The sequence below is a fragment of the Amblyomma americanum genome, chromosome 7 (genome assembly GCF_052857255.1).
Source record: "Amblyomma americanum isolate KBUSLIRL-KWMA chromosome 7, ASM5285725v1, whole genome shotgun sequence".
Lineage (NCBI taxonomy): Eukaryota > Metazoa > Arthropoda > Arachnida > Ixodida > Ixodidae > Amblyomma > Amblyomma americanum.
In genome coordinates, this window is record NC_135503.1 from 141,369,238 (window position 1) to 141,394,851 (window position 25,614).

The 25,614-nt window shown below is 45.8% G+C and overlaps 1 protein-coding gene across 2 annotated transcripts in view; it reads left to right on the forward strand.

Annotated features, from left to right (window-relative positions):
- Positions 1–25,357, forward strand: part of LOC144096631 (polycomb protein EED-like) — a 43,506-nt gene extending 18,149 nt beyond the window's left edge. For both annotated transcript variants that reach the window (XM_077629453.1, XM_077629454.1), the window contains exons 7-12: positions 1,893–1,984; positions 4,489–4,622; positions 5,830–5,935; positions 11,834–11,986; positions 15,864–15,937; positions 21,272–25,357. In XM_077629453.1, the coding sequence (XP_077485579.1) occupies positions 1,893–1,984; positions 4,489–4,622; positions 5,830–5,935; positions 11,834–11,986; positions 15,864–15,937; positions 21,272–21,401 (689 nt within the window). In that variant the 3' untranslated portion in view covers positions 21,402–25,357. The remainder of the gene's footprint in view (positions 1–1,892; positions 1,985–4,488; positions 4,623–5,829; positions 5,936–11,833; positions 11,987–15,863; positions 15,938–21,271) is intronic.
- Positions 25,358–25,614: the final 257 nt, after the last annotated feature.

Here is a 25,614-nt window from a genome sequence, read left to right on the forward strand (position 1 = left end):
ATGACTCCTGGCAGGCTCGCCACTTATCCTTGTCACGGATCTCCGCGGAGAACAATCAGACCGAAAGAATGGACTAGGCGACAGGTGTACCCAGACATACGCACATTTAATACACCCTACTATCACACACACTAGCACACAAAACTGACTAACAAACTAACGCGAAACCCAAAGACTATAAATACACACGACCTGGGAACACTGCTACCAGCGTCTACTACTAGCGCTCTACTGTTAACAGTCGACGTTCGTGCTCACGGTTGGTTCGGTACGGCTGCGGCGTTGTATGGGTCCAGTAGCCGGCGTCGAGGTGGCGTTCGACGTGCTTGGGCTGGCGTCGTTGGCTGCGTCGTACAAGCTCCCGGTCCAAGCGCCCGCCCGTGGAGGTGATGCCGGTGATATTGGCGTGGGGGCACCACCCGGATGGGCGGCAACAGCGCTGGAGACATCCCTGGCCTTAGCAGGTGGTAGTGTCCTCAGTTAACTCCCCGGAACGGGCTTAGGAACGGCAGGAAGTCCACGAAGCGAAGCCGTAGAATACGAGCTCACCGGAACAGTAGCCAGCGTCGCTGTCTTCCAGGCGAAGCGTCCCGTGACCCGCCGGAGCCTCCGCTTCTCTGTTCTTCCCCCCGTGCCTCGCTTTCCCTCGCCCTTTTATAGCCTTGGCGTTAGTCCACGTAAGCCTTGTCGTCGTCCTCTTCTTCTTCTCCTCTCCAGCAATCGTCTCTTTCCACCTCATCAAATGTTTCTTCTTCATCTTTTTTAGTCTTCGGTTAATCCACGTCATCCTTATTGCCAACCTCTTCGTCTTCTTCAAACCTCTTTTCTTCATAATTTTATTTTAGGCTCCCTATTATATGTGAGAATACCTGAAGCGTTTTCCTTTCTTGCAAGCAAGAAATATATTTGCATGATGTGCTGCACTGGTCTGTGCAGTTCACTATTGGTGACTTAAAGTTTGTTTTCTTAAATCTAGTGATGAGTTTGTGTGCCTAATGCGCAACATTTTGCTGATATTGTAGGGGCATGCAAATATTAAAATTTGCTAATATGATTGTGGAAAAAAATGTCTTTGAATATCAAATCGATTACATGTTCAGTTAGAAAAAAATATTCTGAAATCTTTCTCATTGTGACTGTTCGAAGTGGGTGGTATACAGTCTTGTTTGCGCGACGTTAGATAGACGGGAAGCCGACTTGTGGAATTTCGCATTAGGTCCAAGCCTAACAGCATCCAAATGTGATTGGTCCATGTGATAAACGACTGAGGAGACAGTAGAAAAGATGCCTTTGTACCCTTTAATATCTATCGGCGCATAATTTACCCAGAAATCTGGCTTTTCAGTGGTCGGATTTATAAAGTTGGAACGGTATTTGATTATTTGATTTCTACTGAATATATGGAAATTCTAGAACATTAATTTCTCTAATCGAATATGAACTGCATAACAAACATATTCAATTTATTTTCGGAACTTTGAATATATTCACACCCCTACTGATCATATTTCACAAAGGTACTGCAGTAAAAGGGGAACAGAAAACAACAATAACGCTTGAAGCAGATGGAACTAGTTTAGTGTATTCAGGACTATCTGCTGTTTTCAGGCAAAACTTCACAATTTCTGAGAAAGCTGCTGAGGTTTCTCTTGTTGCCGTATGGCTACACTTGAGCATTGAGTTGCTACTCCTTATATGTATATGGTTCTTCAATCTTTGTATGTCGCATGCCTGTTAGTTATTGGCTTGTCAGTGCCGAACTGCGGAGTGCAATGGTGAAATTAGTCACTTTGCATCCTGTGTGCTATGCGTTTTCTATGCTGGTCTATTGAGACAATGGTTATCTACTCTGTGCCTACTACTTTTGTGCTGTGCTTTTCAATATCTTGCAGACCACACCCTCCGGCTGTGGAATGTCAAGACTGACCAGTGCATCGCCATTTTTGGTGGGGTCGAGGGACACCGTGATGAAGTTTTGAGTGCAGTGCGTGAATACTCGTTCAATTCCTCTCATTTACCAGACCAGTTAAATACCATATTTACACAATTGTAAGTCGACTTGAATGTAAGTCGACCCCTTAAAACACATTTCTGAATAATAAAAAAAAAACTTCCGAGGTGGTTTAAGCTTGGCCTTGAGTAGTTGAACGCGATAGCATTATCCAGCGGCAACCGTATATCGCCAGCCGCTATCGGCGGCCGCGCGCGGGTGTGCCCGTGGGCAATTCAAAACCAAAATGTATTAGTCACTGGACTACTCGTCCACACTTGCACCATCGTCCTCACTAGTGCTGCCGTCATGATCGCTCCAGCAGACCCACAGCGCGTCGTTCTAACGTCGTCGTCCAGCAAAATCCCGCTCTTCGCAAACAGCCACATCACGATATCGCGTGCAACAGCTGAAAATTTTTCTCACTGTAGCTGTCACACCTGTATCACCCGTTGCGAACGTCGAACTTGCAGCCCAGCGCGCGGCTGTTCATTTCTTCGGTGTAAAAAATGGCAGCCATCTTGAATGTAGCCGTGAACGAGCGCTGGTCGCTTGCCGTACCTGGAGCACAAATGATGACTGACGAAGCACTACATTAAGAACTTGTGAAACGCGGCTGGCAGTAGTCAAATCTGTCAGATCCAAACAGAACGCACGCGTGAATGACGTCGGCTCTTCCGTTCGCTACCGACACTCCCCGGCACTGCTGCCGTTCCGAGTGGGGGTGCTGCCTCGATTGAAACAGTGGTCCTTCCATCAACTATCATTGCTCCCTTGAGCGCCGAGCGTGCATTTGGAAGTAAAAAGAAAACTTGTTTGGCGCTTGAGCTTCCTCTAAAATGCGATTGCGTTATCGGGCCGTCGCAGCTCATGAGCAACTGCAGTCGGCAGCCACGTGTGGGGTGCCAGTTTGCTGCTTATCGATAGCCGCCATCGGCCGCCGCCTGTGCGCGTGGGTAAGGTATGCCAGTTCTGCGCATTGACATAGCAGATGCTCAAGGCCGGCACCAAGAGCGATGCGACGGAGCCGTGCAGCAAAAATGCAACCACACTGTAGCATGCCTGATATCACGTTTGTCTCGCCTTTACTTATAGTGCGATGTTTTTGTTTCGATTGTAAATCGACCCCCCCACTTCGGATTTTCAAATTAAAAAAAATAGGTCGGCTTACAATCGTGTAAATACGGTATGCATTGCTCCATTGCTTGTACCGCAGATTCCAGAAGTTATGTTTCGGTTGATTGGAAAGTGATGCTGTATTTGGCCCATAGCATTGGTACTTTTCAGAAAGTTTAACACCATCTGATACATGATGCAAGAACTATGTTGGATTCTTCATTACTTGATCAGGTACTTACCAAACTGTATGTGAACTGTGGCACGGTGTCAGGCGACACTGCCTGGAGTGATATTTTTGTTATTCTGCTCAGGCCTGTATCCCTATAACTAATTTGCCTGAAACTACAGTCCGGATGCTGATATATTGATTTAGTGCCTTTCTGCCACCAACAGAGTCCAAGAAATGCGTGCGAAAACAGGGTGTTATTGGAATCTGTTTAAAGCCATGGCACATGGAGTGCCTTAAATCATAGTGTGCTTGCTATAATTTCTCGATTGTGAAAAAAAACATCATTTTCTGTAAGTCTCATGCAAAAGAAAATTGGATTCATTGCCTGCTTCTGACGTGGCGCTTACTATTCATGCACTGTTATGCATTTGTATACTTTAGCTTGGGTGCATTATGGTGGGCTACACAGGGGTGTGGTATATGCAGGATGATGAAGCAGCGTGGACGGCCAAGGATCGTAATAATCTCAAAAAGCTACTTTGAAATGTTCATCTTATCAGGTTTGGTAGACAGGCACATAATGGATGAACGGGCATGTGGGCAGGCATGCGGGCAGGCATGTGGGCATGTGGGCAGGCATGCGGGCAGGCATGCGGGCAGGCAGGCATGCGGGCAGGCAGGCATGCGGGCATGCAGGCAGGCATGAGAGTTCACGGACGAATGGACTCCTTCTCCCTAAATTGGTATTATCTTTTCTGGGAAAAAGCGGGTTGGTTACGCAAGTAAATGCAATACATGACAACATTATGAGCGCTTCTGTTTAGCTGCCATGCTGGCTCAGTGGTTATGGTGCCGAGCTGGTGACCCGAAAGGCACGAATTAGACCCGTTTGCGGCAGTCACATTTCGATGGAGGCAGAATGCTAGAGACCCGTGTACTATGCGTTGTCAGTGCCCTTTAAAGAACCCCAGGTGTTGAAAATTATCCGGAGCCTCCACTACAATATCCTTCGTAGCCTGAGTTGCTTGGGAATGTTAAATCCCATGAACCGAACTTTCTCTGTTTAAGAATCAACCTAGCACCTGCTTTTTCAAGGTAGGTTTATGCAGAGGTGTGAAAAGCCTTGACTCTTGATTGCTGACTGCTTGCTGCGTTAGGCAATTCCGTGATGATTCATGGCTCCGTGTGCCTTGCTTGGGTGCATGTGCAGGACTTTGACCTGCTGGGGCAGAAGATCATGTCGTGCGGCATGGACCACTCCCTGAAGCTGTGGAAGCTGGACACGGACCAGTTCCACAAGGCCATCCGGGAATCACACGTCTACTGCCCCTCCAAGTCACAGAGGTGGTGGCCACTGTCCGGCTCTTTGCTTTCTGCGGTCACTCTAGTCTCTCTCCTCTTACAGGGCACTTTTCTGTTTAGGGATACCATGAGCTCATCTCGTGACCGTATCATTTCGTCAACACTATTCAGCTAGTTGCACTCCTTACAATTTTTCCATTTGTTTCTTGCAGACAGATATTTTTTCAGCTAAGGCAGTCACAAATCCTTGCCAGAATCCTTGTTTTTTGCACAAAATTTATTGGCAATGTCAAGTCAGATGTTAGGAAAAGGCTCTGTTATTGAACCCTTTGCCTATGATGACATCGCTGTGGGTTTTTTGCATTTGCTCATGCTTTTTGTGCATCACATTGTTTATGTGTTATTACAGCGAAGGCACTTAACGTTTCAGATTTTCTGTCTTGTTTTGTTGTTTGCTCTGTGGTGTATTTTTTAACAGGGTAGTGTGATGGGTTTGTTAGTGTGATATATCGGAAGTGTCCGTGGTGTAAAACTTCACTTCACTTCACTTTATTCACCTTAAAGACCCCCTTCAGGGGGTATTACATAAGGGGTGGGTTAACATATTCAGCAACAAATACAAGTCATTGCCAAATGGTACAGACGGAAGTAAAAAAACAAACAAAAATAAACTGTGGCAGCCTTCTGGTTTTGTGTACCACTTCCATTCTCTTGCCCCATTAAAGCATAGCGTTGTGCAGAGCAGTCACTTTCAGGACAGTAGTTAAGTAACCTGTAATCAAGTGTGCTCATAAGGCTCTGCCAAGAGAACCATCTGTATGAACCCATTAAGTGGCCCACATTCTATTCTCTATTGAGATGGGGACAAGTTTGGTAGTAAAAATCCACCTTGTTGCTAGTGTGCTGTGGTTTGTCAACTTAAAGCATCTCGTGATTCAAAGTAACAAAATTGAACTTGCATCCTATGTTCACTCAATATTATTCTAATATCTTCAATATCGCACAAGGTACCATACCCCGTTATCATATGTAGGATTATTACCTGAGACTGAAAATTGTATCGTTTTTAGTGAGCATTGCTGTAAACATTTTAGCTGTTACTTATGTTTGATTAGGCCAAAGTTATTGGGCGTTATTGCTTGCGAAACAGTCTTTCCGTGGTGTTGAATTCTTCATCTGGGGCTTTGATCATGTCGACCCCCCTTTCCCTGCTTCATTCTCCTTTCTTTCTTTTTTTTTTCTTCTGCAGGCCGTTTCCCACAGTGCGGCAGCACTATCCCGACTTTACCACTCGCGACATTCATCGAAACTATGTCGACTGTGTCCGCTGGTTGGGAAACTTCGTCCTCTCCAAGGTATGGCGCTTGCAGAGCCATACGCTCTTGGGGCTTTGCATAATTTCAGAAAAGTCCACTTGTGAACAAATGGAAATGGGTCCAGATGGTCGGCAAGTTGTGTAGGAGCAGCAGCGCACTGTAAATATTCCATACTGCGTTGTGTTGTTTTAACTGTTGATTTTTCATTCATATGTCTCTGTTTTGTTGAAGAGGTATCAACCATACTTACTCGTGTAATGAACCTTGCTTTTTTTTTCAATAAAGTTGACATCAGTTTGGGAGCAGCGTTTGTTACGCTGGGAAAAAAAGTTTTGTCAGATTTGTTTGTGAGAATTGAAATTTCATATTGTACGTTCACCAGCCCACCCATCCGTCTATCCATCAGTCATGAGTAAAAAGCACGCGGTCAGCCGCGTTTGTGTTTGGCATCATTCGCTTCAAAATGTATTTGCTGGATCACTGCGTTATGCAATGATTTTGTGGCAGTGGACAGTGCTGGCCAATGGCGGCGAGATAAACTGAACGTGCTGAACACCAGCACTCGGTGTCAGGTGTGCGTTTTTTAACACGAAGTTAGAAAACTCGAACGATGGTTACAATAAGTGCTAGCTATGGTGCTAGAGACCTTAGGCATTCTCACTCCTGATCTCGAACCCCCCAAGTGTCTTGGAGGTCTGGAGGTCGTACTTCCTTTATACAATTTCAGTGTAGAGGTTGTGTGGATTCCGGTTTAAACTATTATACTCCTCTCTGATTCTCGAGCGCTTACCAGCTTTTTAAGCATACAATGGTGCTGCCGGATGCACAGCCCTGCTCCAAGCAAGCTACCACCACTGGCAGACCTGTCAAAGGCGGACAGTGTGCCACCCGCCCCTGGAGTTCTCTTTAAAAGGTCAACATGCCATAATGTTATCGGCACGCTGCCGAGGTCTGTGCTGAGGAACGTTCTAAGGAATGGTAAGGTTTTGACAGAAAAATAATTTCTCAACAACAAAAGGGGGTGGGGGGTTGGGTATGCGAGTGGATCTGTCATGCAAATTTCTTTTGCATACATATATGTAATAGCATTTTTTACTCGCATAATGGCCCCCCCCCCCCTTTTGTCATTGAGAATTTACTTCAGCTTTTCATAGCACATTCCTCAGTTTCGCGCTGCCTGCAGTGCAGATAGCTCTGCAGCATGCAGAGTTTCTGTGTGCTGATAACATCAGGGCGTGTTTATCTTCATCTTTTGAAGAGATAAATTTTCCTTCCTCCATGGATGAGAGCTCCTGCATGGGTGGTGCCTGCTGCACCAGTGTATGCTTAGAAAGCTGGTGAGCGCTCAAGAACCAGAGAGGAGCGTAACAGTTTAGACCAAAATACTTTAAAACACCCCTGCACTGAAATTCTTTGAAGGAAGCACGACCTTTGGACCTCCAAGCGATTTGGCCTGCTTGAAATTGGGAGTGAAAATGCCCGATTCTCGTCACACCGCAGCTTATGCTTAGAGATTCATATTACGCACTCATACTATCCTGCGAGTTTTTTTAACCTTACTTGACCTTAGGGGCGTTGTTCAGCATGTTTGCTTTATTTTGTTACAATTAGTCAGTGCTGCCAACTATCACCAAATTGTCGCATCATGCTATGATACAGCAAGTACTTTTCGAAGTGGGCGATGCTGAATACCGGGACATGAAGACTGCTGACCACATGGTTTTGTTGATGATGGATAGACAGATGGACGGACAAGGTAGGTGGGCTGGCAGGTGGGAGGGTGAACTTGTAATACGAAATTTCAACTGCGAGAAAAAAATTATTTTAAACTTTTTTTCCCCGTGTAGTGAGCCCTCCCCTCCAAATTGATGTCGGCTTTCCTGGAAAAAAGATACGGTATATAGCCCTATGTTTTCATTGAACTTGCCTATTTTATTGACTTCCACGTCTCTTTTTTCACTTCCACCCTGTTCATTAGGGCACATCCTGTTTTGTCTTCGTGAAATAGATTGTGAAACGAATGTATAGACAAGTGGGAACAGATACCAGTAGAGTAGAACCCCGCTATAGTAGATTCAATTATAGTAAAAGCTCTGATATAGTAAAAGCTGTGGTCCCATTTCGCCTTCCATAGACAATTGTACTTTTTTTTTCAGTTTTTTTTCATATTTTCTTTGAAGAAACTGCTATAGTAAAGAGCATCTTGCTATGGCGATTTACCTTCTGCAGAATGATGACATCGAGGCACGCGCAAAGGCTAGGATCGCGAGGTACATAGATGCCGGATACGATAAAATAGTGCTGTCTGAGGTGGCTTCACTGCTAAGCTCAAAAGCCTCTAGAAGAAGCCAACTTTTGAAGACCTTGAGGCTGTGAGGCAAAGCGCGTGGCATGCATGGGAAAAGTAAAGCAGGCTATGAACGTAGAAAGAAGGCAGTGCGGGTCGCTGAGAAAGGAAAGTCAGTAATACCCCTGTCACACGGGCACTTTCGATCCTCATTGAGCTGGATGTGCATCGAGATTTTCGAGCACGCTCGAAACATCCGGTGCTACACGGGCATCTTCAATGCTCATTGAGAAATTTCCCTCGTGTGTGTTAGGTGGCGCCAAATGTTCCGCCGACAGTCATAACATGGCGATGTTCGGCAACACTGTGCAGTCCGGGGCAGCGGCAGCCAAATCCTTAGCCAAATCGGTACATTGCGTATCTGCGCCAGGTTTTTGTGGCGCACCTCTGCTGCTGTGCGATGGAACCCGAGGGTCCGCAACGCCTCCGCAATTTCTGCATAGACTGCGGCGTTTCTCTTCTGGCGCCGCAAATCATTTAGGCGGTCCTGCCAGCAGTCGATGAGAGCGGCTGTCTCGCGCTCGCTGCACAGTTTCCGTGCCGACGAGCAGGAGGACGCCATCTTTGTTTACACTGACGGCGAAGCTTGGAGCGTGGTGTAGAGATTATTTTCAAATGTTTGCATATAAGCACGCATAGTACCTGAAAAATGTTCTGTATTACATTTTAATCAATCACAACAACAACAATTGTGGTTTGGTGTGGTTAACTTGTGTTTATTTTTATAGCTTCATGAGAGCGAGAGTGTTTTCGATTGTGCTTGGAACCTCAAGCACTCTTGAGGAATCGGCATCGAGTCAAGCAGGATCGAGCTTGATTGCGCTTGAAAGTGGCCGTGTGACAACCGTCGATCTGCATTGAGTTCGATGAGCATTGACTCAATGAGGATCGAAAGTGCCCGTGTGACAGGGGTATAAAAGTGCAGTGAGGACTAGAAAAGGGAACAAAAGGGTGTGCACTCTTAGCATGGGGAAGCAGCGGCAAGTAGCGGAGGTGTGGTGGCGCTTTAAATGATGCCAAGGCCACGGAAGATGACGCTGTGATCAAACTGGCATTATAGTCATGCAAATGCAGTACTTCCACAAGACGCTGAAAGCGTGATAACATGTGATAACTGAAAATAAATAATTATCTCATAAAGGGGCAATAAGTGTTAGAGGTAAGGTATCTCTGACTGTTTCTTTTATAAACAAACCAACACTTCATGCTTAGTAAGCAGCCAGAAAGCATAGTCAGAGCCATTGGTCCAAGCTACTTTGCTACTGAAACGTTCTGTAGGTGTTATGGTCAAATGCAGCATTAACCCTTTCTGGTTCCATTTTTTTTTTACCAAAAACAATTATTTTAGTTTAAGTAGTATATCCAGGCCTCCAGTAAGGGAATTTTTTAGTTTTCCAGGGTGAAAGCCCATTGTGGAAGTTCATAAAAGGATGCGCAAAATTCTGTACTAAGAACCAGGTTGGTAAGAAATAGTGGCTTCGAAATGAAATTGTTCCAGAGCCCTCCACTACGGCACCTCTTTCTTCCTTTCTTCTTTCACTCCCTCTTTTATCCCTTCCCTTCCCAATGATATATGATACAGATACATTTCTTTTCCCAAAAACCAATTATTATTATTATTATTATCAAATGCCCAGACTTGCCAATGGTTCATGAAATCATTGTTTTTCTAAGATGCACATTATGCTCGACATAGAGCAGAAACAGTTGATGTGATCACTGGCGGCAAAATTTGACTGCATAAAAATGGCGGGCAACTTGCTGCCCAGCTCGCTGTTTTGTGGAACAGCATTTACTGCGTTCGCTGTATGGCACAAAAAAAAAAACTTTTTTGTGACAAGAAGGGTGCCAAACTTTACTGAAACAATGCAATCTCCTTTAGGTGCAGCATATACTACTGTGTACAAAGCACCTGAAAGGATTAGGTATATCACCACCTTCAAAAATGCATTTTTCGAAAAAAAAAAAAAAGATTTTATTCTGCACATTTCTATGCTCCTTTTGCATTCAAGATTATTTAGCAATAAAAATTATGGTATCTTTTGCCGTTCAAAAGTTGTCAGCATTTTTCCAACCCCTCCTGCATGTATCTGAAGCCGAAACTTGGAGTTTCTGATTCCACAATGTGCATTCTCGTGAAAAGCATTGCTTCGTATACATACTACAGTAAAAACTCGTTAATTCGATCCTTGTTAATTTGTAAAGCTGGAAGATTCTAACTGCCGGCTAGGCCCTGGCTGATGCCCTTGTAAGCCTATGGTATTGGACACTCACTAATTCGGACGCATCAGTTAATTTTAATGGGATTCCGAAGGGGGGGCCACCTTCAGGTATGAATGGTGCGGCAAGAGATGGTCGAAGTACTCCAACTCAAACCTGAATTCCATGCCGCATGGTCGCTCAAGAACCTCTGACGTGCATGTGACTGCAGGCTTGAGGACCAATGCGCAGCCCCATATCCGAGAACACTCAGACTGCATAGTTTTGGTTTTGATTTTCTGAGCTTTGCGCGGGGCCACAGCAACGGTGGCTCTGCCAGCCAGCACAAGTGATTTACCATCATAAGACTCTTGCCTCGGATCTTCAAAGCTGCTTTTCTAAAAACATGTTTGTTTCTTTGCATCCTTTAGTTACGTGAGCAGTAATAACTTTCCTTCTGATATAAATGTTTATGCATGAAATTTTTTGTGCCGTTTCTTTATAATTAGGATGTTCAGTGAAGCAGATTAATTGAAAACAAGAAGTAACTTTTTCACTATGGGCAATGGTTTGAAAAAGAAACCTCCAGGATGCTAACTTAATAAGCCTTTTTTTGATAATGCAGGTTAGCTTAGGGATGTTGCAATTATGGTGATTAAATGCGCAGTTTAATGTTGTCATTAGTACGCACCTGCCAAGTTGCTTTTATAGTGCACCTGCCATTTTGTAGTTCAGACTGTTGGCACAACACTCATATTTTGATTCATGTAAAGAATTTTTTTTTACAGTTTCATTATTTTAAACACCTTAAGGTTCCAATTACCTAAGCTTTACATGCCAAAAAGTGAACAAACTTTTGGACAGAAATTGTAAACTTTTTTTCGAAGATGGTGACCTACTCTATATCTGCAGTGAAGCTCTGCCCACAGTCATGACTGCTACTCACTGTTCGCCCATGGAAATAAAATAGTCCATTGCTGAGGCTTTTCTTGTTACTTAAGTTAATTAGAAGACTAAATAAATTATAAGCGGAAGAATTTTGATACCTCTGACTTCTTTAGTAAGATAAACATTAAAATTTAAAATCTGTTTACAGCTGTGATTGGTTAGTTAAATAATATGGCACCCTGCATGCCATGAGCTATTTTTTGGTAACTGCTGTTTTTTTCAAGTTGTATCCTAAAGTTGTGGGATGTGATTTCATCTTCCATCTTAAAGTGAGTTTGAAATACTCTATACAGGTAACATTGATTTGAACTTTGAGTTGACTGTGTGCAAGAAAAGGGGCACAGTGCTGAAGAATGAGCACAGTGGCACTCATGTCTTGCCCCCCCCCCCCCCCCCCCCCCCCCCCCCCCTTCACATCTGGCCCATGGCTGTGTGTGATGCAGTCGTGTGAGAACTGCATTGTCTGCTGGAAGCCCGGCCTACTGGAGCAGCTGGAGGTCCGGCACACAGACACCAACGTAACAGTGCTGCACAGGTTCGAGTACCGCGAGTGCAACATCTGGTTCATGCGCTTCTCCATGGACTTCGAACAGAAGGCAAGGGACCACCACACTGCTTGCTTTCTAGTTTGCTCTGTTTGCCACTTGGCATGTCATACATATGTTGTGTGGAGATTGAAATGGGAACTCTTGAAATGGACAAATGCCGCAGATGCTCGGAGAGAATTTCACAACTTTTCAGAAAACTCTGCACCTGCCCCCCAGGGCTAACCTGCTTGCCCTAAATAACTTATGAGTGATGGCATCAAAGTAGTGCCGTGTGAATTACATACGCTCCACTCTAAGATAGATCGCAAGAGAGGGTCATGGCAGCAGAAGTTCTGATAGGAGTGCAGCATTGATGTCTTATGTAATGGTGCAAAGTTTTGCATTGTTTTCTAAATGGAGCGAAGCTACTAGCCGCCGAGCATTCCATGTTAGTGCCTGCTCTCAGGAACGGGATGAGCTAGCATTTTTTAGTGCCACACTTTACGCTTGTCCTGCAAAGTGATCACAGGCAGTCAGAACGACCACTTACTGCATTAAAATGCTGTGATGTACGAGTGGGCGCACGCTCGTTATGGGAGCTGTCACCCATCTAGCAGGGGACCTCTGTTTCTTAATAATTTTCTTTATTTGTTCAAAAAATGTGGCAGGCCAAACAATTTGCTCAAGCAGGAGTGGTTGCAGCTTATTACTTTCAAAAACTGTAGTGAAGCACAACCAGAAGTGAAAAAGGAAGGGAAAACCAAAACTGCATGCATTTGATGTTTATATCAAATCATGCAAGAAAACAAATTTGCTTAAAACGATCGAATGCAACACCTTGCCCTCAGCCACCCTGCATTGCTGTAACAAATGTCGTCAGTCTTGGCCAGTCGTGTACGTTTGGAGCCATGAGTTACTGCTAAGCGGCGCTGAGCAGTTTTATGGTGCAGTGTGTAAAAATGTGACTGTTTGTTGAGAAAGGCACAGGGCAGCGGACTGGGGAACAAGCTCAAGTTCGGGACATTCTAGCTGAAATGAAAAGAATGAATTGACAGGTGTGGGACGGGCAACGTGGAGAACTGATAACTGGTTGCTGATCATGGCAGCAGGTTGGATTTCAGAGGATGGTACCTGTCGTCAGCTGTGCTAGAGTTGGGTGGTAACGGCTGATGCAGGATACGGTGATTCGAATGTCAGTGGGAAGTTGTTTGTATTTGGAGTGTACCGTATAAACGCGTGTAAGGGCCGCACTTTTTTTTCCCAGATTTGAGGGCCAATTTTCGGGGTGCGCTCACACGCGCGATTTGCGGAAAAAAAACTTTTTTAAAGTACCAATACACCAATCAGGAAATGAGCGCCATTTATTCTACGTTCTACGACACTCGCGGTGTACTCAGACTCCGAGCTGGTGCTGTGCTCTGGTGCGCGCTCATCCCAAAAGAAGTTGCGCAGTATTTGTTGTACCGCGCTTCCATCACTTAGCAGAGCAACTCTTCTTCCAGTTCGGGAAACTTGCATGACTTGCCTCGAAAAGCGCACTTTTTACAGCCTGCGTTCCTTAATGCATCCTTTTGGGTTGTCCATCGTCAGATGCACTTCTCGGTCATGCAAATTTCCTGCCCGCTGCACGCTTGCCGTTTCCGACAGCAAACTCCCAGCCACGTAGCTACTAAGGTGCTTGCCCGTTGTGCTAAAACTGCAATGCTCGGCGGCAGCATGCAAAAGCCACAACTACGATGAAGCAACACACTACAACCACTCCCATGCCTTTGACAAAAGTTACTGTGGGATGATAAAAAGAAGAAAAAAGAAAATGCCCCTTGACAGCTGGAGCTGTGATACTGGTGTCGATAGCGGGAGCTCGCGGTGGAGGCAAAAGTTGATGATGATGATGAGCCGTTTCCTGGGGCGCCATATGTGGGTGGCACCTGGAAGCTCCTGTGCGTGTGCGTGGCCTCTGCGATTAAGCGTGCAGTTGCTCGCAGCCGCAGTGGATCGCGGAGGCCACAGTGCATGCATTTTGAAGGCTCTTCCTGCGTGGGTCGTGAAAAGTTTGGGTGCGGCCCTTACACGGGTACAGCCCTTACACACATTTATTTACACCCTGTGGCTGATAGCGATGAACAGCTGAAAGTAGATTGGTAGATGCCGAAGACTAAGATATGCACTTAGGTGTTTAATACCCTAGACTTCTGCTCTATGCCAGGTACCTTCAGAAGTGGTTTAGTGGTGGTGGATGCTGCCGTGATGTAGTCGCTCTTCAGTTCCCTGTACTCCTTGTGTATTGCTTGCCAATACAATAAAACCCGTTAATTCGGACTTCAAGGGGATGGAAAAAATGTACGAATTATCCGAATGTCCAATTATCAAATGCCCCCCCCCCCCCAATACTGCCAAAAACCATTCATTATGAAAACGATATTCATTTTGTGGAAACCTGGGCAGGTGTTATCTCTTAAGGCGAAAACTGCACGACAGAAGCAATTTCTCGCAGTTCCGTCAAATGTTTTAATTCATGCACGCTATCAGGAGTGGTGGAAACAGAACTGCTCCACAATGGTAAGGCTCTCTATGACTCCTTTCAGTGTCCGAAACGGTAGCGCTGGAGCTTCTTCGCATGTGGTGTCACATGCAAGGAGGCTTCACCGCACAAGCGGCGAACAGCACGTGACGAGTGCGGAGTTTTGGCATGCTGGAAGAACGGAATTATGAGGTGGACGGAAGCGAGAGAAGCGTGCATTGGTGCTGGAGCGGCTAGACGCCTTCTAAAAACAATAAAAGAAAAGATAAACAGTGAGGCAATAGTCTTAATTAAATGGTGTGCAGCTTGGCTTGCTTGCCGATATGCGTAGCAGATCACCACCATCCCCGCAGGCTAGCAGCAAAGTTAGAAACTGAAACTACGAGGCCGGACTGTCTCTCGGCCTGTAGACGGGAACCTGCTGACCATCCACACCTGCCCATGTGTGCGCGTGTGAGGGGCGCGGGAGACAATCTAATATGCAGTTCAGGCCTATGGATGAATGTCTGGATGATCGCCTGCCGGGTACTTCATATCTTAACACAGTTCCCTTTGGGGACCCATCCGAATTTTCCATTGTGAGCCCCATGGCATTCGATTAACCAAGCTTCCGACGCCATAGCCTTGTATGGTCGTTTGGGAGGACTCCAGCGGCAGTCCAAAATTATCAGAATTGCCAAATTAACGAGGCTTTACTTTAATATATAATAATGAGTAGTGGTATTAATTAGCAAAAGTGAATGGTTAGAAATTCCTTGTGCAGAGTGTTAACATTTAATGTGACTGTTTGATCCTTGTGCCCCATGGCATCTTGTTGCTGGTAGAGAGCAGTGCAGTCTATTGTTGTTTTTATTGTGATCAGCGAGATGATCAGCAGATTGTGGAAGTTAGCACATCACTGACTGAGACGTGTTTGTGTCATTGTGTTTTTGTCTGATCGTTATTGATTTCGTTTTAAAATTACATTGCATTTTACTGTGCAGCACTGCAAGTGCCACTGTGATCTTTGATCCACTGAGTGTTGATCTATTGAGTGCCATTAATTTTTTGCGACATTGTTCTTTCTGTGTGAGAAAGGGTGCAATGTTTGTGTTATTTTGTCTGATCGTTATTGATTTCGTTTTAAAATTACATTGCATTTTACTGTGCAGCACTGCAAGTGCCACTGTGATCTTTGATCCACTGAGTGTTGATCTATTGAGTGCCATTAATTTTTTGCGACATTGTTCTTTCTGTGTGAGAAAGGGTGCAATGTTTGTGTTATTTTTCATGATGCTGTTATCAATTGCACTGAGCATAATATTCGCAAGAAAAGTAGTCATTTATTCTCGTGCCTCTGTAAATTTATTGCTATGCACCTGCTTAGCAAGAAAAGCATAGTAGAGCATTTCTTTTGTGCCCTCACCTTGTCTGTTTCTGGCCCAGATCCTGGCACTGGGGAACCAGGTGGGCAAGACCTATGTCTGGGACATCGATGTGGATGACCCAACGACTTGCAGGTTGGTTGCAGTGCAGTACATTTACATGCACTGGGTGTTCAGTGTTCCCGTTAGTGCAGACACTGCACATGAATGTAACTCGAAATTCGCATTTGCGGGCATGAAACGGGTGAAAGAAAAACTGCAGGAACGTGGCCATAGTCTGCTGCAAGTTGCGGAGAAGTTTACGAACAAAAGTGGCTCAGAAAAAGACTTGCCTGTGGCTCACCATCACAGAAAGGAGAGGCCACCTTCAGGGCTTAACAGAGTGCAGCATTTGCTACCATCCTTATTGCACAAAGGTGTCACTCGCCCCCAGCTTTTTCAAGAGCACTGTGCAAAAGATTCTTGGATAAGACGAATATGAAAAAAAGCTACAGAGAATGTTTGCCACATTCGAATCGGTGTGGAAGCGCGGATTGGTGCTACGTAGAAGACGACAGTGAGTGGGCAGTGCCACCTGACGAGCACGTAGAAGTTCACGAAGACGATGCTCTGCAATGCATGGCGCGAGAGTGTGGTGCAGTTTAACTTGAGGCATCCTCGGCTGTGACGATAGCCTAGTGGTCTCGCGCAACGGGCTTTGAAGCTGATCTGTTCGCGGCGCCGCGGGTTCAAATCGTAGTCGCGAATATTTATGTGATTTTTTTTCTTCCGCTTTTTTTCTCTACTTCTGAGGTGCACATGGTACAAGATACGATTTTGCTAGGCTCTGAACCTTCAGATCAGTGCATTCGCACTAATAAACATGGAGTTTCGCCATGCCTTCATCGCGTGAACTGTGTGCAAGAGGTCTCGTCATAAAAAACAAACTTTCTTCCAGCACCTTAACGGCACGACGACTCGTGCCTCCAGACCATTGGTGACCGTTGTCGGTAGCATTTAAATGAGTCGTCAAGAAATCTTGGGGCAGCATGCAAGTTTGCTGTCACCGAAAAGGGTATTGGATTTTAAGGAATGCGCCAAGTCTCTTTTTGCATGCTATAGCAGTGCCCAGCTTTCCGTGCACCCGAAGCAGATTACTGCTGTCAACATACAGTATCAATGGTGCAGTGCACATCGAAGGTGTCTGCCGAACTTTAGTGGAAAGAAACGAGGGCCTTTACTTCTGAAAAGTTCTGGTGCACTTCACTCAGGGCAAAGCGTTGAACTCGCGCAGTGCCATCTCTGGTGACGATTTTCTCACTACTGCTCCAGTATATAATGTGCCAGTCATCTTAGTGGAATGTTTGCAGCCTGAATCTATGCGACATTTCACCTCTTTTGTTCGTTTGTTTCTTTCTCGTTTCCCAATGAGGGGGCTGACCTATAAGGTGCGTCAAACAGCATGCCAGTAAATGCGGCATAGTGTGCCTTTGTACCGGCATAGTATTCGACTATAACGCGAGGGTAGACTTTTAAATTCTATTTTTGGCGAAGAAACTCGTTACTTTGAGTAAATGTGGTGCAATAATGATAGCCACTTTATCTTTAATCCTAGCAGAGTGCCACTCATGTCCATTTCTCATTTCCTTGCAATGCCTGAAGACAGTGCGAGTGAACCCTGGCATGCTTAAGTGCTCATGCCATAGCTTCGCTATGGTCTAATTCTCATGTTGAGATGATGAGACCATAAATGCTTTGGATTTCAAAGCATACAGCTCTACAGTGTTACATTAATTTTTCTTGTCTCCTTTTCAACTGGGTGGTACCAAGCTTCACCAAAGCTTTTTTTGTTTTCTTACTATGGGTGCAGTAGAACCTTGATGATACGAATCTCACAAGGCCACGAAAATTATCCGCATCAGCTGAAATTTTTATAATCCAAAGTGATTAAAATTCTCATGCAGAAATGTCAGAAATAGATTCTCACAGTTTTGTTTATGGCTGACAAAATTTATTTACAGTTGTGTGCCACCACTCAGTGCTTGTGATATATATACTGCGCGACTGGCGTTCACGGCGTTGCTGGTGTGTAGGCAGCAATTGGTGCTCAAAGGTGCAGTCGTTGCTTGCGCATTCATATCATCCATAGTAGCATCAGAGTTTTCTGAACATCCGAAATTGTGCACATTGTACATAATGCTCTTGGGCCAGGGAATTTCACAAATTTATATTGCCCTGAAATTTGTATTAAGCGTGTTGGTATCATCAAGATTCTGCTGTACAATCATGCTTGTTGCCTTTATGTGGCTAAACTGAGCAAAGTTGTTCATGCCTCGTTAATAAATTCAATTGGTGACTTAATCAGAAGATCAGGAGACTAGAGGGTACTAGCAACCTGGAATGGACCCTTTCATAGTTTGCTAAGTAGACTTTCGCGCATGGACTTTGCCGTAATAATGGTGACGCTGGCCATTAGCAAAAACAAGGATAAAGGGATGAACGCAAATGGCACTGGTTGACATCTTCACACAGCATTGTCATGCGAACCATGGTGACATAATCCACTTCATAAAACACACATACTATGGCTATGTGCTATGTTTTAAATACCAGTTCTTCTGTTATTAGCTGAGCATGCAACAAGGGCAACAAGGAGGTGAAGCCAGCTTTACCATTTCGGAGAGCTACAGTCGAACCCCGCTGCAATGAACGTCGCTTCAACGAAATATTTCCAATTCCTTGTCAGCTCACCATAGAAAGTAATGCAACAATTTTCTCATCACAACGAACCATTTTTGGGGCACGTTTCCGCTTCAACGAAATTTTTGCTATGCGAAGCTGGTTTGAAAATTATCTTACAATAAAACAAGCATATCGCCGCCCATCTGTGTACTTCCGTAGGTCCACGCTGCTTTGTTTCACTAAACTTTCGCTGGAACCGATTGATCCACTCATTCAAATGCCCATGAAGACCACCATTGCTTGGTGGTGATGACAGTTGGGCTGGCTGCCTTGTGACAAGGCACGTGTGCATGGTCCCGTTTTCTTCCAAGCCAGAACCGCAACCATTCCGTCGCCAAAGGACACAGCAGCCTGGCAACAGCAGCAGCGAGCTTGCCATAGTTTTTTCAACTCGTGCTTGTGGGCTGCAATCGACACGAGCATGGCGAATTTGTCTAGGAAGCGGAAGTTCCTTTCTGTCGAAGAGAAGGCACGAATTATCAGGGCGACATCCAGCGGCAAGAAAAAGGGAGATGTTGCAGCGGACTTCGGCATCTCAAAGAGCACGTTGTCAATGATCCTGATGACGTTTTGGGACTATGTTGTCCAATCTGACAGTGCTTTTGGGCTTACTTCGCCTCAACGAAATTTCCGCTTCAACGAAATTTTTTGCGCACCCCTTGAATTTCGTTGTACCGGGTTTCAAACGTATTCGTAGGAAGGGAATCAGCTATGCACCGTATTTACATGATTTTAAGTCGACCTATTTTTTAAAATTTGAAAATCCGAAGTGGGGGGGTCGGCTTACAATCGGAACGAAACATCGCACTATAAGTAAACGCGAGACAAACGAGATATCAGGCATGCTACAGCGTGGTTGCATTTTTGCTGTATGGCTCCATCGCATTGCTCTTGGTGCTGGCCTTGAGCAGCTGCTATGTCAATGCGCAGAACTGGCATCCCCTCCTAGCGCACGTGGACGGCGACTGATGGCGGCTATTGATAAACAGCAAACTGGCATCCCACAGGTGGCTGCTGACTGGGGTTGCTGATAAGCGGCGGCAGCCGATAACGCAATCTCGTTCTAAGGGAAGCTCAATCGTGTAACAAGTTTTCTTTTTACTTTTGAATGCGCGCATGGCGCTCAAGGGAGCGTTGATAGTTGATGGAAGGGCCGCTGTTTTGCACTATAAGTAAAGATGAGATGAATGAGATATCGGGCATGCTACAGCGTGGTTGCATTTTTGCTGCGCGGCTCCGTCGCATCGCTCTTGGTGGTGGCCTTGAGCAGCTGCTATGTCAACATGCAGAACTGGCATTCCCTCCCTTGCGCGCAGCGGCCGATGGCGGCTATCTATAAACAGCAAACTGGCACCCCACACGTGGCTGCTGACTGCGGTTGCTGATAAGCGGCGGCGGCACTGTAACGCAATCGCGCTCTACGGGAAGCTCAAGCTTCCAACAGGTTTCCTTTTTACTTTCAAATGCGCGCTCAGCACTCAAGGGAGCGTTGATAGTTGATGGAAGGGCCGCTGTTCCAATTGATGCGGCACCCCCACTCGGAACAGCAATGATGCCGGGGAGTGTCGGCAGCCAACAGAAGAGCCGATGCCATTCACGCCAACATTTATTCACACGTAGTTTCTGTTTGGCTGTGATGCATTTGACTACTGCCTGCCGTGTTTTTCATAAGTTTTTAATGTCGTGCTTCGTCAGTCGTCATTTGTACTCCAGGTCCGGGAAGAGACCGGCGCTCGTTCACGGCTACATTCAAGATGGCTGCCATTTTTTATGCCGAAGAAACGAACTGTTGCTCGCCGGGCCACAAGTTCGACGCTCGCAACGGGTGATACAGGTGTGACAGCTGCAGCGAAAAAAATTTTCAGCTGTTCCACGTGATGTCGTGATGTGGCTGTTTGCGAAGTGCGGGATTTCGCTGGACGTTAGAATGATGTGCTGTGGGACCGCAGGAGCGATCACGACGGCAGCACTAGTGAGGACAATGGCGCAAGTGTGCATGAGTAGTTCAGTGACTTACATTTTCGTTTTGGAATGTGCCCATGGGCACGCCCGCGCACGGCAGCCGATAGCGGCTGGCGATAAACGGTGGCCGCTGGATAATGCTATCACATTCAACTACTCACGGCCAAGCTTAAACAATCTCGGAAGTTTTTTTTTATTTTTTCGGAAATGTGTTTTATGGGGTCGACCTACATTCGAGTCGATTTACAGTCGTGTAAATACGATATTCATGTAGTACATCTGTACACTTGTGACGAAAAAGGCCTTTTGGCGCTCAGGTGACCTGGAAGTGGTGCGTTACTGTATACAGCTTTCACAGTTACGAAAAATGAACTAAGCATTACCGTTCGTTAACTGAACATCCCTATAGATTGAACACATCAACCATGCTTATGAGGTCTGAGTACATAAACATGTTTTTTTGTTGTGTGCCGTTCGGAGCCCTTCTTAATGGAATGTGAAATAAGGTGTATTACCCTCAGTAAAATTAAGTTGAGAACAATGTAGTGAGTTATGGAAAGGAAAATGATGTGCGTAACGTTAAGAGGCTGGAAGACAGAAGAGTGAATCAAGGAAAAAAGCGAGAGTTAATTTGCTGGGGTTCAGTGGCTGCAGCTGGTACAGGGCAGGGTATATCCGGGAGATGTGGCAGAGGCCTCTGTCCTGAAGTGGACGTAGTTAGGCTGACAATGATGACCCTCAGTGAACCGTAGCAGAGATTTCCATTATCTCCTGCCCTTCTTGCAGGAGCACCGTGCTCACGCACCCCAAGTGTACGAGCCCAGTGCGGCAGACCAATCTCAACAGAGATGGCAGCATCCTACTGTGCATCTGCGATGACGCCACCATCTGGAGGTGGGACCGTGTGGGGCGCTGACAACACGCCCCGTCTTCCTTCTAAGAGCCAGGAGACTATCTGGTGGTGGAGCCTCGCAGACTACCACAACAGGGTCCACGCAGCTGGTGCCAGCACTTTCATCTGCAGGTCCCAGAGCGGGCTGACCTTTGCACATGCACAAGTCAGCAGGAACCCAGGAACAGCCCTGTTCGCACTTCAAGCCACCTTCATGTGGCACTTTACATGCCGTGTGAGTGAGGATGCGATTGGTGCTCCTGCTGGAATTCTGCTCTGGCCGTATTCGAAACCTCTGTAGCATGGAGGGATGACTAAGCTTCAGTAGCATATGTGGCAGTCATTCAAGTTGCAGCCCTTGCTGCAGAAGGTGAAACAAGCATGTTAGTGATGCTTGTGGGTTTCCCGAGTTAAAGCAAATCTGACGCTCCAGAAGTAATGGTTTCTAGATCGGGAACAGTTTGAATAGTAGAACCCGCTGTTACATATTTTACAGGACCGCAGGATAATAATATACAAGGAGGGAATTGCAGCAGCCGAAAACAGCACGTGAAGAAATTGTACATTGTGTGCCAATTTTTTATTTATTTATTTCCTGGAAGCACAACATGCATTTACAGAATATTCAAAGCCTTTATGGCTTTCGTAATCTTTTTGCATGCGCAGAAAGTCCTGCGATGACACTCCATCTGACAGAGAAATAGTCAGTGGAAGGGAGGCAGCTTGCGAAGAGCGGTCTAAGTTGCGGCACACAAGCAGTTCCACACTATTGTCACGGCAGCTGCTTTGATCCCATGCACAATCCTCGTCTTATAGGCATTTGCATTGGACGAGGGAGAACGCCTCCTCTCTGGACTGTCACAAGCTGGTTCCACTGCCACTTCTGCCATGCAGGGATGAGGTACACATGACAGTCCAGCGACCACAATGATGACGCCCAGAGAGCCTTCATTGTAACGGTCTATTGGAACCTACAAACTGCGTTTTTCAAGCTGTAGGGGACAAGAAAAATGCAGTTGATCGGTACAAATTCCTTGTACCGTCGTCATGCTGCCTGTGCTGAACATAGGCTGTTGAAATGCTGGCACGGGTTAGAGCACTATCGCGAGGTGACATGTGCAACGTGTTCTACGAGGACGCTGCTGCTATTGCAGTGTAACGATGGAGTTTTATTGCATGGGTTCTGTGGGAGCTACAGCGGAACTGGCTCACAGCAACATGGCAGGCGGGTAAGTGCAGCATCCGGGAATGTAACAGCGGGCTTCTGCTGTTCTGCTGTACAAAAGTAGTGTTGGCATTTGCCTTGAACAGCAAAGCCTATGTCGATAATGTGCTATAAACAACTCGGCTTGTCTCTGTTGCAGCCTGCACGACACATAGGACTGGAGATGGCTGCCATGTCGATAAATGAAATTGGAGCACACCCTCCATTATTATTTTCCCTGTTGGTTTGCACTGTGACCTATTAGAGTAATGCTGTGGATAATTTGACCTTTGGAAGTTCACTCTTTCAGGTGAAATGAATAAGAGGGTGGTTCTGCATAGGCAACCAAGAAATGCATTTGGCTGCTGCTGTAACTTGCTCCAGCATTTGGTTTAATGTGTTTGTTTTGCTTTTGTAACGTGCAAGTGCCAACGGCTAAGCTTATGCATTTACTGCAGTAATGTAGTGCACAGTTAATAAGCTTATGCATTTACTGCAATTATCATGTAGAGCACAATTCAATTATTTCAAACCTCGAAGCTTTGTGTGTACTAGCGTAGCTCATGCTCGTGTGGGCAAGGCTCGTAAGCTGTGGCAGCCGTTTTTGTCAGGCTTGAGGTGTTGGATGTGTTGTATACTTTGGACAAGCATCTGTGCAGAGTTTGATGCAGCAAAAATACCGTGTTTACACGTATATAACGTGAGGATGGGAGCTTGAGATCTCATGAGAATAAAAAAAAATGATAGAAGTTAAAGTAGGACACGCGAAAGTATTTGAGGCAGCACCACCTCAAAGGCTTATCAGTCACTATCAGCAGCCGACATAGGGGGTGGTAACAGTTCTGCGCATTGAGGGAGGAGCTGCGTGAGGCCTCTGCCACTGGCGTTCGGTTAAAAGGTTGAGGCTTCACACATCATACCCCAAGTTTTTCAGGTTGCTAGTGAAGTTGTGCTTTCCGCACTAAAAAATGATTATGGAATGGTGTCAATCTGTTCAAGCCAGCTACAGCCAAGGGCTTGGGAAAAAAACGGCTCGTGCGCGGTGAGGCTATTGTCTGGTGAAAGCTACAAACCAGTGCACACTATACTCATTTGCGCTTCCTACACTGCCCTAACATGTGCCCACATTGTAACAAATACCCTTTCTTACACCACACCACCTGGGCATGCAAACTCAACACAGCAGTCACCCCACCGAATGGGAAGCCATGCTGTCCAGCTCAGATCTGGTGACCAGCCCAGGCTGCTAGACAGGGCGAGGCTCATGACAGCCACTGCAGGAGCCCTGGACTGGGGACCCTTCATAGATGGGGCAAACCTGTCATTGAGCAAAAAAAGTTTTACATCATCATAATCAGGAGAGAAATAACTTTAATTTGCACCCATCAAAAATGATGGGGGAGAAGGCTTTAGCCTAAACCCCGTCGGCCAGAATCCCTTGGGACTTGGCAGCGGTCTGGGCGAGATCGATGACTTTACTTTGGTCTTCGGCTTCGTGGTTGAGCAATAAGGTCTCCCAGGATTGCACATTTCTATTCGGGTCGTTATAAAAGGGGCAGGTCCAGACCATGTGGACTAGATCTGCAACGCTATTGCAGTGCGTACATCTAGGGTTAAAGACTTCTGGATGGCGTTTACTGTACAGTTGAGGGTTTGGAAATACCCCAGTTTGCAATTTCCTCCACATGATTTCCTCTTTCCTGCTGGATAGGTCTTACGACCGAGCTTATAGTGAGAAATTATTTCATGGAATGTTGTGAGTTCGTCACCCGATGGGAGGTGTTCCTCGCGTGGATGAGTCCTGGGGCGGTTGAGTGCGCCTTGTCATTCCCACACAGGCCCTGATGGGGTGGGGGCCAGATCGGTTAGACGAGCTCTGGTGGTACTTCTCCTTCTCTAAGGATTTTGGTGGCTGCAGCAGAGATTCTGCCCATATCATAATTCTTAATGGCTGCCTTAGAGTCGCTAACTATCACCCTTGTACCATTTTGTATTATTGCTAGAGCAATGGCAACTTCTTCTGCCTCAGTTAAAAAACTGAGGTGGCATGCAACACTTCAGAAGTGTACGAGACATCATTAATGCACACAGTCTCACGCACCATGGAGCGTCTGCCGTTAGCGACATTTCACTGCTTTTTCAACGATTTGTGCGGCCTAATCCTGTGCCTATTCGCCTTTCTTTCCTTTACCTATGCCACTCAACTCATTCAGTGCCTTCTCTTTCTCGACTGCCCATGCCGCTTTCTTTCCACGTTCATAGCCACCCCCTCACACATGCATGCATCGAGCAGCACGCGGGGCCGTCAAAAAAGTTGGCTTCTAATAGCTCATTATTCTGGTGGTGAAGGTTGCTTGACCTATCTTGAGAAGTGAGAAAGAAAAAATAGCGTTATACTTGTACCTTGGTTGCAGATATAATGCGATATTATGCATTTGGGAGCTGATAAAATTAGAAAAAAAAGTCGTGTTATGTTTGTGTAAATACGATACGCATTGTTTTATAAGAACAGTGAGAACAACTTCTACTATTATTTGTTCTCCATGAAAACTGATTGTTTTGCTCTTTGTGATTATGTTGGTGTCTGTGTGGCCCTAAAATTGTATTTATTGCTAAGAAAATCGGATTACAAAACGAAACGTTTTACACCTGTAGAAGTTTTCGCGATACCTTGGCAAAGCACGCCGTCCGACTTTACACCTTCAAATCTGTATCCCCTGATAAACTACGTATGCACGAGATTTTTAAAAATGAAATAAACTTCTTTTCAAGCACCTTTCCCGGCAACTCTTTTGTCACTCTGCCAGAGCGTCTTCCATCTGTTGTGGCGCTTGGCTCTTCTTTGTCACCACCGACACCACAGAAATACGATAGCTCTGCCACGTTTGGCACATCATCAGAGATCCCCAAGCGATGCAAGGTTCACATGGAATCCGAGGGCTGGCTGTGATTAATAGGACGCGCTCAATAGAATAGACGAGGTGACACAGCGGTTTGAAAGCGAAGGTGGATGCCATTGATCGCTCATCGGAA